Here is an 18,426-nt window from a genome sequence, read left to right on the forward strand (position 1 = left end):
AACTCACAATAAAGGTTTCCAGATTGACTTTAAGAGCTCTTATCAGCTTTTAAACACTTGCACGCTTCCACACTTGTACAATTTTCTCTGACCCTTCGTTGTATCATGTATATATTGAGGATTGTACCATTGGACTGTACTTTTATCTGACACTTTTCAGTTCTTAACTTCTAGGGCCTTATTTACCTTGGAGAACAAATGTGAAATCTAATAGCTTCTTAAAAACTTCCCCTGGGCAGCCCCAGTGGCTTAGCGGTTTAGTGCCGCCTTCAGCTCAGGGTGTGATCCTTGGAGACCTGGGATCGAGTCCCATGTTGGGCTCCCTGCATGGAGCCTGCTTCTCCCTCTGCCTGTGTCTCTGCCTTTCTCTCTCTCTCTCTCTCTCTCTCTCTCTCATGAATGAATAAATAAAATCTTAAAAAAAAAAAAAAAAACTTCCCACGAGGGGCAACTGAGTGGCTCTGTCTGTTAAGTGTCTGCCTTCTGCTCAGCTCGTGATCCCAAGGGTCCTGGGATCGAGCCTTGTATCATAGACCTGCATCATGGCAGCATCAGCATCAGGCTCCCTGCTCAGTGGGGAGTCTGCTTCTCCCTCTCCCTCTGCCTCTCCCCACCACTTGTGCTGTCTCTCTTTCCCTCTCTCTGTCTCAAATAAATGAAATCTTTAAAAAACAAAATAGAACAAACAAAAAAACCACTTCCCACCTATCCTGAGCATTTGTCATTCTATATAACTTCATTGTCCTTGTATATGTTATTCTTGCTTTTTTTTTTTTTTTTAAATTTTTATTTATTTGTGATAGTCACAGAGAGAGAGAGAGAGAGAGAGAGAGAGGCAGAGGCACAAGCAGAGGGAGAAGCAGGCTCCATGCACCGGGAGCCCGATGTGGGATTCGATCCCGGGTCTCCAGGATCGCGCCCTGGGCCAAAGGCAGGCGCCAAACCGCTGCGCCACCCAGGGATCCCTTATTCTTGCTTTTATTACAGGTTTGTTGACTTTGGTATTCACCAGTATTGAATATATATGAACTCACTTCTTGGAGTAAAGATAAGCATTTTGGGTTTAGTTGTAAGATCTTTTTTTTAAAAATATTTTATTTATTTATTCATGCGAGACACACACACACACACACACACACACACACACACACACACACACAGAGGCAGAGACACAGGCAGAGGGAGAAGCAGGCTCTATGCAGGGAGCCCGATGTGGGACTGGATCCTGGGTCTCCAGGATCATGCCCCGGGCTGAAGGCAGCACTAAACCGCTGAGCCACCCAGGCTGCCCTAGTTGTAAGATCTTATGCAAAAAGATTCTGATTTTGGCAATGCATTTTAATCAAGATTTTAGAGAATTTCTGGTGTTTTATACTTATGCTCTGTTTTACTTGGGAGGAAGTCAGCTTTGTTGAACAATCATAGAAAAAAATATCTTTTTCTTCTAATACCTTTTTAAAAATTTTCCAATCTACAGAAAAATTGCAAGAATAATCAGCGAATACCAACCTACCTTTTGCCCAGATTCATTGGAGAATCAGTTGCAGGCTGATTTACCCCCTAAATACCTTAGCATCTTATCTGCTAAGGACAAGGTCATTCTTCTATCCAACCACAACACCATTATCACAGACCAAATTAAAATCTCTCCAAATGTGGAAATAGCATCTTAAATCATCTGTTCTCTCAAATTACCACCTGTGGTAACATGGCAGTTGTTATATTTCTTGAGTCTATATTGAAGAGATGTTTTTAATAACTATATAATGTATAACTGTATAATTTTAATAACGGTATATTATAGGATAGATATGTGTTATGTGTAACACATGGCATGTATATATGGTGTATGTGTGTGTGTGATAGTAAGTCTAAGAGAAACATTCGGGACAGTTTTGTTTAACAGTCTTTAAGCCTACACATGTATAGTTTCAAGGAACACCTTTGATTAAAAGAGGCCCAGTGCTGGGGCACCTGGCTAACTTGGTCGGTAGAGCAAGCAACTTTTGATCTCGGGGTTGTAAGTTTGAGCCCCATGTTGGGTGTAGAGATTACTTAAAAAGAAAATCTAAAAAAAATTTAAAAGGCCCAATGCTATTTTTTGTCAGAACTTATGCTTGTAGTAAATGCTAACAGAACTTGAAAAACAACCTGTGGGTTTTAAAATTTCACTTGCTCACCTGTGCCAGGCACATCTCTCATCTCTTATGTTTCTCTTTACCTCTGAGCTCAACTGTAAGGATAAACCTGCAGTGGGAAACACGAAATCCGCCAATAGATATTCTCATGAAACATTAACTAAAAATATATGGAGATAGGCGATAAACACAGGGTGTGTTCAAAAGAGTGCATGTTGATACCAGGGAAGGGGGAGAATGACAGGCACAAGATTGGTGATGGAAAAATGAAGAGGCAAAGGTTTTTTTATCACCTCTCCATTCAATTGCTTGATCTTTGGACAGACTTAAGTCTGGATGGCCCAGTTGGTTAAGCGTCAGACTCTTGATTTCAGCTCAGGTCATGATCTTAGGGTTATGAGATGGAGCTCCAAGTTGGGCACTGTGCTCAGTAAGGAGTCTGCTTGAGACTCTCTCCTCTCCCTCTGCCCATCCCCATGCTTATGCATTCTCTCCCTCTCTCTCTCTCTCTTTCTCGCTCTCTCAAATAAATAAATAAATCTTCCCTAAAAATTTAAAGATTCTGTGGTTACTTTGGGCCCACTCAGATAACCTAGGACAGCTTTCCCATCTCAAGAGCCTTAATTTTCTCATGTCTGCAAAGTCTCTTTTGCCAGGTTAGGTAACATATTCACAGGTTCCAAGGACTAGGGCATTGCCCTCTATGTGGGGTCCATTATTCAGCCTACCGCAAGGGCTAATTCAAAATGAATGAGTGGGGATCCCTGGGTGGCGCAGCGGTTTGGCGCCTGCCTTTGGCCCAGGGCGCGATCCTGGAGACCCGGGATCGAATCCCACATCGGGCTCCCGGTGCATGGAGCCTGCTTCTCCCTCTGCCTGTGTCTCTGCCTCTCTCTCTCTCTCTGTGACTGTCATGAATAAATAAAAATAAAATCTTTAAAAAAAAAAAAAAAAAAAAAAAAAAAACAAAATGAATGAGTGTATTATTTGGTAGGGTGAGCATAATAGCATGGTGTTAATTATGGGTCAATAAGGAGAGCAAGAGGGTGCCCCCAAAACATGGACCCATGTGGAATGATGGGGAGAAGGCATTTTAGGAAAAGTAGTGAAGAGGCAATATATGTGGGGATGTGGGGAAGGGGACAGAAGAGCCATCGGCAATGTACCTGTCCGCCAAGGTCGAAACCTCAGGTTAGACCATGTGAGAGGAGCATAGCCGGACTGGGTTCCTGAATGAGGTAGAACCTGAATGCCATGAACGGAAGAGTGTCGATTTGATCTGCAGTGATGGAGGCTACTGTAGTTAGCAGTGGAACAAAGAATGAGTTCATACTTTATGAATATCAGTTGGTTCATACTTTGTGCACAACTTGAATGCGACTCATCAAGAATGGAAATCAGAAGCAGGCTTGAAAAAAAGCAGAAAAGACTAATGGACGGGAGGCAAGGAATGGGTCGGGGAAATCCTCATAAAGAATACTTGAGGAATATATTAGAAAGTCTGAGAAAAATCACTGTGTGTTGTCTAAGAGCCTGGAAACAGCCTGCTGGGGAGTAGGCTCCTTCAGTGTCTCCAGATGAACTGTCCAAAAGTAAGGGACATGAGGGAAGCTGACCTACCCAGGGCTGTGTCATGGTACCTCACACATTGGAATTTCATCTTTGATAAGAGAACATAACTTCCCTAGAATTTGTGGTTAAGGCATGAGGGATGCATGAACCCCGTCTTGAACCCATTACACTTTTATCGTGGGCTACAGAAACTTCAGTAAAGGTTAATTAGTGCTGTATTTATCCTTATGTGGTACTTTCACATCTAAAGCTTTATCACCACCAGTATTCGTTACTTATTGATCCTTTTTTATTTTTCTTATGCTATATGACTGGCTCTGTTCCAAGAAAGGACAGATCCATAGTGGGAATCAGAAAACAGCCAGTATTTAGGCAAAATCAGAGCAGGCCAAGGTAATCGTTTTGCAATGGAAGAGACATTTTCCTCCTAGATGCAAATCTAGGGTATTTTGGAAATGTTGGGATTAAGATGAAAGCACATTCCAGGTTTTTTGTTTTTTTTGTTTTAAACTATCCCAGAAATGATAAAGGATGTTTTGAAACTGATGTCTCTCAGACTTTTCATGGAAGGAATACCAGACACAAAGGCTTTTTCCCTAATTTTGTTGCTGAATCCGGTTGCTTATAACCCAAGAGGCAGTTATACTGCCAACTTCAGAGGTCTCGGGAGGTACCTTGGGCCCGGCTTGGCCAGAAAGGCACTGTGTTCTCTACCTTCCCCGAGCTTCCCTTCCCCGTGGGCTTGGAATCCACCAGTTTGTGTCTGGCCTGGAGGTCCTTTGACTGAGGGTCTGATGAGCATCCCCAGGTGAGGCCTACGGAGCCAGACCAGAGAGAAGAGCAACTCTCCTGCCAGTTCTTGCTCTGCTTTTCTCCTTCTGCTGAGATTTGGGGCATCATTCGGCATTGGGAAGGTATTTCCCTCTGCTCCCCCATCTTTTCTCTAACGTCTTCTTGGCCTTCTCCACTGGTTTCTGTTCTAGCACATTTTTTTTTTTTTTTTTAGCATGTTTTAATCAAAGGATCACTGTGGCTGCTATTCCTTGGGATTTCTTTCTGTGTTACCATTTCAGGAAAAGGTTATAGTTATTACTTATGAAAACAGCAGGGATAATGTGAACTCATACCCTAACAGAAGGTCTAAGTAATACATTTCACTATTTGGGCTTTAAATTTGTATTGTCTTTAAAATAACACTATGTACAAAGTTTACAGAGCCAACATGTTCCAAAAGGCCTATAATGAAAATATTCAGTAATCTTCACACCCTCTCCACCACCCTCAAGTCTTCCAGCTGTTTCTCCTGATATTTACCTCCATCTTTTTATCATTTTTATGTATGTGTATGAACTCTGCCCCCGACGTGGGGCTTAAACTCACGACCCCAAGATCGAGAGTCACGTGTTCTACCAACTGAGCCAGGCCCTGCCTCCATGTTTTTGAGTAATATTCTCGTATTGCTCTTTCAGAGATTGCCAGATTTCCATTTATGTGGGAGAAGTATTTAGTGCCCTCGGGCAGCCCCTGTGCCCCACTGCATTTTTTTTTTAGAAATACGTTCTGGTCTTGTGTTCCTCAAGTTCATCCCAAGTAAGCAGTAAGGCAAGTTGCCTGTCCTCAGGGGGGTCATTTGACTTTTCTTAGTGGTTCAAGGCAGAACATTCCTTGAAGACCGAGCACACCAATAACTGCGCAAACTACATTAAAAAGACTCTTCTTGGGCAGAAGAACCCAACACAGGAAGTAAGGGTGGATTGAATGATCTCAGAACACTTCTAAGAAGCCAGGGGGAGTTTACTGCTGTGTCCTTCCTACATGGTTCAGCTTGTTGTAAACGTAAGCGAAAATTGAGGCTGTGGTGGGCAGTGCAGTCTTATCTGCCCTTTCCTAGAAAATACATAAGGGGCTGGGCATTTATAAGCAGCTCAGCTTTGAGAACTGGAAGCCAATGCCCTCTCTCACCTCACTCCAGTAATACTTAATCTAGCCATAATTAGCCAACCAAAGAAGATAGGAAAGAGACGCCAAGGCCAAGAGCACTTCAGGACCAAGCACTCCATCCAACAAGGGGAGTGATAGAGTTTTTTCTCCACCCCTTCTCCTCATTGACTCTTAGAGTGTCCTTGAGACACAGGGTTCAGATGGCTCAGAAAGTTCTGGGGCGCTGATAAGATCATAAAAGTTCTGGGAAAATTTTTACCTTGGGAAGTTCCAGTTGTGCAGGCTTCCCATAGAGTAATACATGACAGTTAAGGGATGGAGGAAAATACCAAACAAAAGGTTTTATGGGGAACCCTGGGTGGCACAGCGGTTTAGCGCCTGCCTTTGGCCCAGGGCGCGATCCTGGAGACCCGGGATCGAGTCCCACATCGGGCTCCCGGTGCATGGAGCCTGCTTCTCCCTCTGCCTGTGTTTCTGCCTCTCTCTCTCTCTCTCTCTCTCTCTCTGTGTGACTATCATGAATAAATAAAAATTAAAAAAAAAAAAGGTTTTATGAGAAGGAAACCGAACCAGTTCCATTAGAACAGGTTGACTTACTCAACTGTAGTCTGTTGTAACAGCTTAAAAAACTGATAGATGAGGGATGCCTGGGTGGCTCAGTGGTTGAGCATCTGCCTTTGGCTCAGGTTGTGATCCTGGGGTCCTGGGATCCAGTCCCACATCAGGCTCCCCACAGGGACCCTGCTTCTCCCTCTGCCTATGTCTCTACCTTCCCTCTGTGTCTCTCATGAATAAATAAAAAATAAGATCTGAAAAAAAACAAACAAAAAAAACCCAATAGATGAAACAAAATCACAAGATCATGGCAACTAGAACTGGGAAAACAGCAAGGACTTACGAGAACGAGTTTTTCATAAAAATTACGTGTTTCTTAATTTCTGTGAAGTAATCATAAAGAAAAATCTGAAATCATTTGGCTTGAGTTCCTTCCTTCCTTCATGCATTCATTCAGTGTATACCCAGTTCCATGGGTGTGAGGGACTGGGAATGCAAAGAGAAACAGCATTGCCCCACCTCTCAAGGAGTGCAGTCTAACACACAGAGCATGCTCCAGACATGAGCTGAGGGAAGTGCAGTAGGCCGGGGGGGGGGGGGGGGGGGGGCGGGGGGGGAGGGCATAGATAGGGGGTCCTGACTAGACTATGGCACCTGCGAATATCAGCTCCCAGAGGAGTTCATTTTGGATAGTTGAGCTAAGATCTCAAGGTTGCCGATGGTTTAATTTAGGAAAAGAAGGTAGGGGAATGGGAGATGTTCTGGGCAGAGGAAATAACATATGCAAAGTCCCCAAGGGAGGAGGAAAGTGGATGCACTGGAGGAATGGAAGGAAGGCCAGTGACCAGAGCTCAAGGGTTGGTCATGGGACGTGAGAGTGGAGGGCTAGGCTGGGCTGATACCATGCAGTCAAGGAATTCAAGCAGGAGAAATACCACAACTACTTTGCCTACAGTGTGCAGGGTGGACTGGGACCATGTGAACGTGGGGCAGCCATTTAGTAAGCTCTGGCTGTAGCATGGGTGAGGGGCTGTGGTTTGGGTGGTGGTTGGAGCCGTGGATGGATGCTGGAAGTCTGGAGGGAGTAAACTGATGGGATTGGACAAATTGGAGGTGGGGGATGAAGAGGGAGAGATCCAGGGTGGCCCTTAAGTTTATGACATACAGAATGTGCTAGAATGGGTGACATTACTTTCTTTCTTTCTTTCTTTCTTTCTTTCTTTCTTTCTTTCTTTCTTTCTTTCTTTCTTCTTTCTTTCTTTCTTTTTAAGGAATCCTTCTAAGGTTTTCTAAAAAAAAAAAAAAAGTATTTTTGGTGTATTATTCCACAAGGATTGGCAGATTTGCTTATGGAGAATCTTTAGGGAGTGAAGTGGGCACTGAGGGAGGGATATGAATACCAAAGTGAGAGGTCCCAGAAGTCCAGGACTTGATGTGTGAACATTGCCTGGAAGTGACAGCTTGAGTAATGACAGGAGGAAGGTCATAAAGAGCCTCCTGATAAATTTTTTACAAGTGATTTGAATGAAAGATGAGAAGCAGAGACAAAAAGGAAGCATATCGTGAGGGATGTGTAAAGCATGGCTGTATTTGAATAAGAAAATTGGAGGGAATGATCAGATTTTACTGTTTAGGGAATATCCTGACCCAATGATCATTACTCTCAAAGTAAAGTTTGAAATGTGGGAAATTACATTTGTATAAGATGACACAACCGGCCTTGTTTTGTTTTCTTAGGTGATCGATATGCCCGAACACAACCCCGGCAATTTGGGAGGAACCATGAGGCTGGGCATCAGAAGAACGGTTTTCAAAACGGAAAATTCAATATTAAGTAAGTTCTCTGATTGCTTGTTTGACAACAGCGGGCATGGGTGGCATGGCTCTGCACATCCCGAGCCCTCTGGAGTTCACCTTGCCCCTTCCACCTCTCTAGCTTCCCTTCCAGTAGCTGTAGGTGCTGTGACGCTTCCTCCCACACATCCCCACCCCACCAACCCTGGTGCCCTGGCTGGTCCTCCTGCTTCCCGAATCTTCTCCCTGGAAGGGTCTTTAGAACACCTAGGAGTGCCCCTTCTCATTTGATCTCCACTACCCAGTGCCCAACAGGCTGCTTTGTGATTGACTGATGCTGCTGGAGATGACCCTGCACCAGGTGCCCCGATTCCATTCTTTCCAATCCACTGTTGTCTCCATTACACTGAAACCAGTTCCCTGTTTAATTATTTCACATCAGACTGGTTTTAGCCACTAACTTACAAACATCCTGAGAAGGAGAGCAGTTATGTCTGAGAAGTATATTTCTCTGTTCCCTCAGTAGCTTCGGCACAGGGAGAGGAAAATATGACATGGCTTGCCATCTGATATTTGCTCATCTTCTACTTCCGATAAGGTTATTTGAAGTTTTGGGGAACTTTTTTTTCATAGATCAACATATTATATGGCATTAACTTAAAGTAAGAAAAGTCCCAAAGCCCTGATTTCAATTTAATAAATATATCTCAAGTGCCTACTCTGTGCCATAGGCACTGTGCTAGATGCTGCAGAGACAGTAGTGCCCAGGAGAGAGGACAGCCCTGGCTGGCCTCCAAAAAGGTGGAAAGAGTGTGATGAAAGGGAACACGCAAGGTGCCAAAAAGCCTGGAAGTACAGAAAGGGAACCCAGGTTTCTGGGGTGTCCAGCATCCTTCCTGTGAAGTGATAAGTACATCTTAGAAAAATGCCTTCTTGAAGAAGAATAAGACCAGGAATATGAATTTCTTCTTTATGGATGATACACAGCTTCTAAGGAATATAAAGCTTCCTAGTAAGAATGAAATTTAAAAAGGAAAAGTTTCAAGGTACACACATTTCCCTACTTTCTCTGGATAAGAAACTATTGTTCTCCGAGTGACTTTTTTTCTTCAAGAATGTAAGAATTTTTTTTCTCTTCTTGGACATTAGTAGCGGTTCTTCAGCTTTCAGATGTTTTCAAGTACTTTGAAACTTTGTTCAAATAATTTCCTAAGAGACAAAAAATGGTTAGTGAAAAGTGTAATGTTTTAAAATTGTATCTGCTGTAAAAGATTCAGTGCTAATTGTATGTACTAAGCTTTTAAGAAGGGCATTGTGTTCAAAATATTGAAAATGTTGGTGTGTCTTGATAGAAATGAGACTGATTTAGGGTTTGTTTTTCTTTACAGTAGACATAAAAGTAATGTCAATGATTTTTATGAATCTTAAACATACTACCAGAGCTTGTTGCTTAATTAATATTTTTGGCCTGCTGCTTTGAAAAAATTTTTTTAAAGATTTTATTTATTTATTCATCAAGACATAGAGAGGCAGACACATAGGCAGAGGGAGAAGCAGACACCTTGTGGGGAGCCTGATGCGGCACTCGATCCCAGGACCCCGGGATCACGACTTGAGCCAAAGGCAGACAACCCCTGAGCCACCCAGGTGCCCTGAAAAAAATTTTTTTTAAATAGCTTTATTGAGATATAATTTAAATACCATACAATTCATCTATTAGAAGTATATAATTCACTGTTTTTTATTGAACCTAGAGTTGTGCAACTACCACTGCACTCACTTTTTGAACATTTTTGTCACTTCAAAAAGAATCCGTTTCCTTTAGCTATCACTGCCCCTGCCCCACCCCATCCTAAACAACCATTAATCTGTCTCTACAGGTTTGTCTATTTCAAACATTTCATATAAATAGAACCCTGTGCTATATATATATATATATATATATATAAAGGAAAGTAAAAGGTTTTTTTTTTTTTTTTTAGAAAAAGAGAATACTTTGAAATAGGACCAGACAAAGCCTTAAGATATTGGTAGACACAATTGCTGGATTAATAAAGTGATTGTAATTTTTATATTCATAAGGAACAGATTCTTTTTTTTTCTTGGTCACCTGTTAATTCCTTAAAGTTCATGAAAACTAGAACTGTTTTTTCTTTTTTTAAAGAATTTATCAGGCGGGGGGTGGGAGTGAATGGGTGACGGGCACTGGGGGTTATTCTGTATGTTAGTAAATTGAACACCAATAAAAAATAAATTAAAAATAAATAAATAAATAAATAAATAAATAAATAAATTTCAATGACTCCTAAACAAACAAACAAACAAATAGATAAATAAATAAATAAATAATCTATCATTCACTAAAAAAAAATAAAAATAAAAATAAAGATTTTATCCACTTATTCATGAGGGACACACAGAGAGAGGCAGAGACATAGGCAGAGGGAGAAGCCTATGGGAGGGAGCCTGATACAGGACTCGATCCCAGGACCTTGGGATCATGCCCTGAGCCAAAGGCAGACAGACGCTCAACCACTGAGCCACCCAGGCGCCCACTTCTTTCTTTTTTTTAACCACTTTATTGAGGCATAATTGACATACAGACAGCTATGCATATTTCACTTATGCAATGAAATTAGTTGAATTTGAGTTTTCTAAAGTGAAGATCACAGGCATAAATTGATTTGGACAAAAGTAGTAATCATCATTTGCTCTGTTTGTAAGAAACATGTTTGGGATCCCTGGGTGGCGCAGCGGTTTGGCACCTGCCTTTGGCCCAGGGCGCGATCCTGGAGACCCGGGATCGAATCCCACGTCGGGCTCCCGGTGCATGGAGCCTGCTTCTCCCTCTGCCTGTGTCTCTGCCTCTCTCTCTCTCTCTCTCTGTGACTATCATAAATAAATTAAAAAAAAAAAAAAAAAAAAGAAACATGTTTTCAGAGGCTCATTCCTGTTCGTTGTTCTGGATGTGTGTGCTGTCCTCACCTACAAAGGCTCTTTCTTATTAAAGGACTAAGGACAGTGTGTGGGGAGTTGTCAAAGCTGATTCACAGGTCTTCCCAAATAAGATATCTTTCTAAACTGCATTTCTCTAACACTTCACCTTAGTATTAATTGCATATTCGTGATCTTTTTGAAACTTTATCATATTTAGTTTTTATGTAGTCTTTTGTTATAGAATAACGTTTTCATGTACCTAGCCTTTGTGTTTATTATTTAGGCATATAATATTTTAAATTAGGTACTGTAATCTAGTGGTTCATTTCTTATTGCTAAACATTCCAGGTTGTTTCCAGCATTTTGTTAGAAAAATGCTGATGCGAACGTCTTGACACAGCGTATATGTTCTTTTGATTGTTTCCTTAGGATAGATTTCCAGGAGTCAGACTATTAGGTCAAAGGGTATGAACACTTTTATGACTGATAATTCTGCTGGATTGTTTGAAGGAAGAGGTGAACCAGTTCATAGTGACATCAGCTCTACTGTACTGTTCTTGCTTTCTCTAGTCTTTTTGCTGGTCTTTTTATTACTTTTCTTTTTGCTCTACTAGCAAGAACAAAAAGGGCCCTTTTATTTGTGTACCTTATTTTGCATTTCTCTTCGTTACTACACAGTGAAAAGTCTCCCACACACACCTCAAAATGTTGATTTTCTTGTGTATATACTTGCTCAGGTTCCCACTAACAGTTAAACATGGGAGGGGAGAGATGTACCAGCTCAAAGTCTATAACCTAAATGGCCTTAACCAGGGCTTAATAAACTTTTTCTGTAAAAGCCCATATAGTAAATATGTTCAGCTCTGGGGCCACATGGTCTTTGATGCAATAGCTCAACTCTGCCATTGTAGTGTAAAAGCAATCATAGGCAAATATGTAAATGAATGAGTGTGGCAATGTTCCAATTAACTTTTATTTACGAGCGCCGCACTGTGAATTTGATGTAATTTTCGTACATCATGAAATAGTAATCTTCTTCTGTTTTTTTCCCAACCATTTGAAAGTATAAAAGCCATTCTAAGTTTGAGGGCTGAACAAAAACAGTCAGGGGAACCCTGTTTTTTTTTTTTTTTTTTTAAGATTTTATTTATTTATTCATGAGAGACACAGAGAGAGAGAGGGAGGCAGAGACACAGGCAGAGGGAGAAGCAGGCTCCATGCAGGGAGCCTGACGTGGGACTTGATCCCGGGTCCCCAGGATTAGGCCCTGGGCTGAAGGCGGCGCTAAACCGCTGAGCCACCCGGGCTGCCCCAGGGGAACTCTGTTTTGCCTCAGAGTTGCCATGGCTTGCCAAACCCTGGTCTACACCAAAGAAGCACAGGCTGAATGAAGCGTAAGGCCCAGGCAGTGAGGCTGTTACCCTCCTGGGGAGTGTTCAGGGACATCTCCTCACCTGTCCACTTGCCTGCTTAAATATCCTATTTAGTGACAGAATAAGGTCAGGAGGGTTTTCAGAAGCCATTTGACCGAATCAATATTTTTCAGCAAGGAAGCAGAGCACACAGAGGGGAAGTAGCTCGTGGTCAGTGGGAGGTCAGAACAGGCCCAGACCACTCTTCTTCATAGTTTCTAGTCTTCTGCTGGAACAGATGGCCCCGGCTCCACAGGGCCACACGTTTCACTATTGTTAAACTCATTAAACAGCTCTACCCTTCAGATAAGTATATTTCATTGCATGTAAACTACACCTCAATTTTCAAAAAACCCCATTTTATCCAGATACATAGATGGCAGGACTTGTCTCAGAGTGAGATCATTACTTGGTTGATTAACTCATTAGATGACATCTGAAAAGCAGGGAGAAATGGTGCAGAGCAGGTAAATATTAAATGGGATGCTTTGAAGAGTGAAAAATCTAGAAAGAGGTCTGGTTAGAGATGGAGCAGGTCGGGCTCAGATGAGAGAGGAGCCAGGGAAAACGCCAGAGAACTTTGTTATGAAAAGGTTTTGAGACTCCAAAAATAGACTTTATCGTTTTGCTCGTGGCTCTCAACTGAGTGTGAGAGATGGGAACGTAGTAAAGTACAAAGCAATTCAGACAAGATTCAGAGCTCATTAAGGGGATGGCTGACAACTTGTTTGATGGTTATTGGTTCCCAAATATTACAGCCCCAGGCTTAATATTTTTGGTCAGATCCCAGACGTGTCACTGAGAGATCCAGGAAAGGAAGCATGTCTTTGTCTGTGCTAAGTAAATGTGATTTTCAAACCTAACTGCCACTGACGAGAAAGAATATGTTTTTCAGACCATGCAAGTAGCATGTTTTAATATTGTATAATCCGGTGTGTATATGCAATGGCAGGAATGCTAGGGTAAACTCAATTGAAAGCAATCCCATATTTGATATGCAGTTTGAGAAACTCTGTCCTCTAAACCAACACCCAAATGGTTAGGGAGCTCTTGCCTTTAGAAACAGGAATGCTGCAAAGGTTGAAGGGTGCAGAGCAGACCTGAGTGCTTGGGGTAGGGGTTAGGGGTGGGGCTTGGTGGAAAAGGGAAAGGGCCACCCCACGCGCTGGCTTGTGGGGTCATTAAAAGCAGGTGGATGCCATTTTGCCTGTTAAGGGTGTCCAGTCCAGTGGAGAATGTGGCATAACATTTTGGAAGGAATTAGAAGCCCTCTTCAGTGGAGCACGTCCAAGGGGAGACGAGGCCCTGGCGACTTCCCATCAGAGTTCTGAGAAGACCCTCATCCTTAGAGCAGACAAGGGGACAGTGAAACTTGACAAAGGCAGATGTCAGCGGGCAGTGGAGGCTGGGGAGAGCCGTTCAGGACGCTGCTGGCAGGGAGTGTGCCAGCCTTGGGGCCTGGGGGAGGCCATGGCAAGTGGAAGGGGAATGCTTTAGGAAAAGGCTCGATGCCTTTTGGGGATCGTCTCTGCACTTCCTCATTATAAGGAGGAGGACTTGGCTAAAACACTTGGTTCTGCTGTATTGTAAGTGAAAAGGGTTTTTGTTCTGAGAGAACAAGCAACAGGCCAACTAGGAAGGTATTGAGTGAGTCCCAGTGTTAAGGGTCTGGGACAAATTCATGGCTTGGAAGGCGGCGTGGTCAATCTCAAATTTGAAAGAACTGAAGGGAAAGGGGGTACAGTGGAACAAATTTTCACGGGCTAGAAAAATTGCTTTTGCTTTCTTATCTCTTATCAAAGCATTGGTAGAGAAAAACAGCTTCTAGTTCCTGGTGTGATGAGATTGTTAGGAAGTATAAGAAAATAATTATGCCATACAAAAAAGCCTTGGCTCGGTTAATGAGGTGATTTACAAAACAATTTAAAAGAGGTCACCAGGGATTTAGGGACGCTGAAAGTGCTGAGACCAAGGGGAAGGGGGTGTGGTGGGTCTCCTGAGTGGAATGTGCCAGCTGGAGAGCCTCCCCGCCTCCCTGCTGATGGTCCGCACTGCAGGGTAGCTCTCTTCCCTTTCCTTCTTGCCTTTTGCTGGGGAAACCACTCACTAAGGTGTATTTGTGGATATGGGGGCTCCCAGATCTGGGACATAAAACAGCTCCTTCAAGGGCAGCCTAGGTGGCCCAGTGGTTTAGCGCTGCCTTTGGCCCAGGGCATGATCCTGGAGACCCGGGATCAAGTCCCACATCGGGCTCCCTGCATGGAGCCTGCTTCTCCCTCTGCCTGTGTCTCTGTCTCTCTCATGAATAAATAAATAAAATCTTAAAAAAATAAAAATAAAAAACAAAAAACAAAAAAACAGCTCCTTCAATCATAACGACAGGAGGCATTTCTATGTCCGTTACTGGACTGGCTGTTTGCTGAGCACTTCACCCGTGGAAACTAGTGGGGTGGTTAACAACCCAGCCACAGTGCCCCCCTGGAGTCCCTTCCAGCCCCAGCTCTCAGTTCCTGGCTGTGGAGCTACTTATTGAGCTGCAACTACACTGCAGTTTCCGCATCTGTAAAACGGACAGCAGGATGGCTCCTGCCTCATGGGGTTCTTGTGAGGGTGAAATCAGTTATACATGTGGGTCCTTCAGTGTCTGGTACAGAAAAAAAGCACTATTCAAATGTGGCTGTTAGGATCGTTAATGTGAAGGGTGTATTGTCAATACAATTACAATAAGACCCATAAGTCTCTCAAAGCTCTGGGTATGAGTTAGTATTAAGAATGGGGTCCCACTATTGGCACAGCCGCTGTGGAAAACAGTATGGAGGTTCCTCAAAAGTAAAAAATAGAAATACCATATGATCCAGCAATTCCACTACTGGGAATTTACCCAAAGAAAATGAAAACACGAGCTCAAATAATAATAATAATAATAATAATATGCACCTCTATCTTTATTTAGCATTATTTACAATAGCCAAGATATGGAAGCAACTCAAGTGTGCATTGATAGATGAATGCATAAAGAAGCTGTGGTGTACACACACATACACACACACACACACACACACACATTGGAATATTACTCAGCCATAAAAAAAAAAAAGACGAGATCTTGCCGTTTACAACAACAAGGATGGGCCTAGAGGGTATCATGCTAAGTGATGTAAGTCGGACTGAGAAAGACAGATACCATATGATTTGACTCATATGTGGAATCTAAAAAACAAAACAAATGAATAAATAAATGAGAAGCAGAATCGTATCTATAAATACAAAAAACACAAACTGATGATTGTCAGAGGGGAGGAGGACATGGGGGATGGGCAACATGAGTGAAGGGGAGTGGGGGATCGAGGCTTCCAGTTAAGTCATGGGAATGAAAGGTATCGGGAATATAGTCGGGGTATTGTAATGGTGTCATATAGTGACGGATGGGAGCTTCGCCTGCGGTGAGCACGGCATAACTTACAGAGATACTGAATCACTATGTCGTACACTTGAAATGAATGTAACATTGTATGTCAGCTATACTCAAATAAAAACAATTTTTTAAAAGAATATACTATAAAAAAGAGAATGGGGTCCAGTAGGGCAGCAAGAGGGGAGAAAAGGTGAGCCCAAGGAAAAGACATCCCCCTGCCTTACAGGTTCTCTCCAGTCCCTCTAGTCCAGTCTCCTTGTTCCCTACCTGCTGATATGGACTAGGAGAAGCATACAAAAAAATCTAAGAAAAGAGATGCTAAAAATGGGATAAGAATACTAAGTCAGGGTGGGGGAAAGAGATACAAGCAATGAAAAGAATGTAGCACTGTAATGTAGAGTTAAAGGCAAGGATTCACATTTTAAAAATAGAAAATTAGCATTTTTATATAGCAAATTGAGATAAAAGCAGATCATGAAAAATAAAATTAGGGGAAGAGGAGGAGTCTAGAGGCTTAAAAGAAATGAGATGTTTTATAAAAATTGAAGAAATGAGGGCATCTGGGTGGCTCAGTGGTTGAGTGTCTGCCTTTGACTCAGGGCGTGATCCCGCGTCCTGGGATCGAGTCCCACATCGGGCTCCCTGCATGGAGCCTGCTTCTCCCTCTGCCTATGTCTCTGCCTCTCTTGTGTCTCTCAGGAATAAATAAATAAAATCTTTAAAACCCAAAAAACAAAAAAACTGAAGAAACAGTATACCAAAATCCAAAAGTAATAAATAAGGAGAAAGATAATGGTTGGTCCCGACTGTGCACTTTCTAAGCATCAGTGATGAGGACGTTCTGCACATTGTTTCAGTTATTCCTTTCAACACCCCCAGGACCCGGTCACATTTTGCATGAGACAGAGAGAGGCATCTTAGCCAGCTCAAGTCATTTGTTAGAAACTCACTCAGCTGATATCTGAGCCTGAACTCTTAACCCCCTCCCTATACCAAATAGCTGGACCTTAATTAAAGAGGGAATAGAAAGACCCAAACAACTCTCAGAGCTCAAAGCTGCCTTGTGCTGAGATCCCCAAGACAGAGCTCCACAGATTTCAGGAGGGGGGTTTCGGGGGAGAAGAGCAGGGAGTGCAGAAAGTGAACACCCCACCTCTGGCTTCTGAAAGCCAATCTGCAACCACATGCTTGGCTTGAGGAGGGACGCATGCACTGAATCAACATCAGACTGAGCAGCTGGGCCAGTGGGACTGGGCTTGGGAATGTAAACGAGTTGAACAGGCAGATGTAAGAAATGCCACAGCTTAAGCTCAACACTCAGTGGCAGCTACATCAGGCCTTAGAGTTACCCGGGTGATAGGGAGTGGTGGGGACTGGGGCAAATTGACCAGCACTTGACCCATCAAAGTAGCAACTAACTGCTAAAACTGATAGTTGCATGAAGAACTGTGGATTCACTATCATCAGTCTTCTAAAGTTTCAGGAGATTCTGGAAACTTGGAGGGTTTTTTTTTTTTTTAAGATTTTATTTATTTATTCACGAGAGACACAGAGAGAGAGGCAGAGACACAGGCAGAAGGAGACACAGGCAGAAGGAGAAGCAGGCTCCATGCAGGGAGCCCGATGTGGGACTCGATTCCGGGTCTCCAGGATCAGGCCCTGGGCTGAAGGTGGTGCTAAACCGCTGAGCTACCCGGGCTGCCCGAAACCTGGAGTTTTATAAGAAATCTCCTGGTTTCTAAATGTTGGCAACTTACTCAAAGCTTTAAAACAGTGTGTTTGCCAACACCATGCGAGCCAAATACACCAAATATCCGTACCCTGGGCAGCCTATCTCTGAGATGGACAAATACCGGCAAACCCTTGCACATAATGGAGAGAACTCTAGCCCTTGTAGTGCCCTTGTAGTGCTTAATTAGCACAGGGCACGGTTCAGGGGAGTCTTAAAAGTGGGTCAAATGAAGACATTGGTGCAGCAGTTAAAAGATGTTTGGGCAAAGGCAAGGCACTTCTGCCGAGGGGAAAGAGGGAACAGAGCCCATCAGGTAGTGAATGATCTTACCTTTTGTACCTGCCCTGGATGATTTCTTCTAGTCCCCTGGAAGTAGGAAATGTGGAGCCCAGGTGAAAGATAAGGATCAGAAGATACAAAATGGGAGTCAACAGCATGTGGGTGATGGCTTTCAGGAGTGAAAGTGGGGGAAGAAGGGAGGGTACAATTCTGAGCAAGTGTCCCAGTTGAGGATGAAGAGCTAGTACATGGGACAGGGAGGACGCACAGAGGAACAGAGGTCACTGATGGGGAAAGGAGGAGTTACTCAGGTCCCAACTGAAGACCCCTCTGCTGGGGTTTTGAGAGCAGTTCTGTAAAATAACAGGAGCAAAAGCCAAGTTGCAAAGGATGTGGATGGGAGGTTTGCATGAAGGGTAAGTCAGGGAAGAGGGAGTGGTGGGGGCAGGAAGGGGTTTTTTTAACTTTTACTTTTTAAATTTTGTAAAAAAGATTTTATTCTTTTATTCTTGAGACAGAGAGAGAGAGAGAAAGAGGCAGAGACACAGGCAGAGGGAGAAGCAGGCTCCATGCAGGGAGCCTGATGCGGGACTGGATCCTGGGACCCTGGGATCAGGCTCTGAGTTGAAGGCAGACGTTCAACCACTGAGC

At 43.1% G+C, this 18,426-nt stretch overlaps 1 protein-coding gene across 10 annotated transcripts in view; it reads left to right on the top strand.

The window, feature by feature from the left end:
- The window catches only part of CTPS2 (CTP synthase 2), a 109,833-nt gene that overhangs the window by 62,447 nt on the left and 28,960 nt on the right, over positions 1-18,426 (top strand). For all 10 annotated transcript variants that reach the window (XR_013374749.1, XM_077888314.1, XM_077888315.1 and 7 more), the window contains one exon: positions 7,944-8,040. Coding sequence is in view for 9 of the 10 variants with exons in the window: in XM_077888314.1 (XP_077744440.1) it covers positions 7,944-8,040 (97 nt within the window). In the remaining variant the exon portion in view is untranslated. The remainder of the gene's footprint in view (positions 1-7,943; positions 8,041-18,426) is intronic.

The sequence above is a fragment of the Canis aureus genome, chromosome X (genome assembly GCF_053574225.1).
Source record: "Canis aureus isolate CA01 chromosome X, VMU_Caureus_v.1.0, whole genome shotgun sequence".
Classification (NCBI taxonomy): domain Eukaryota; kingdom Metazoa; phylum Chordata; class Mammalia; order Carnivora; family Canidae; genus Canis; species Canis aureus.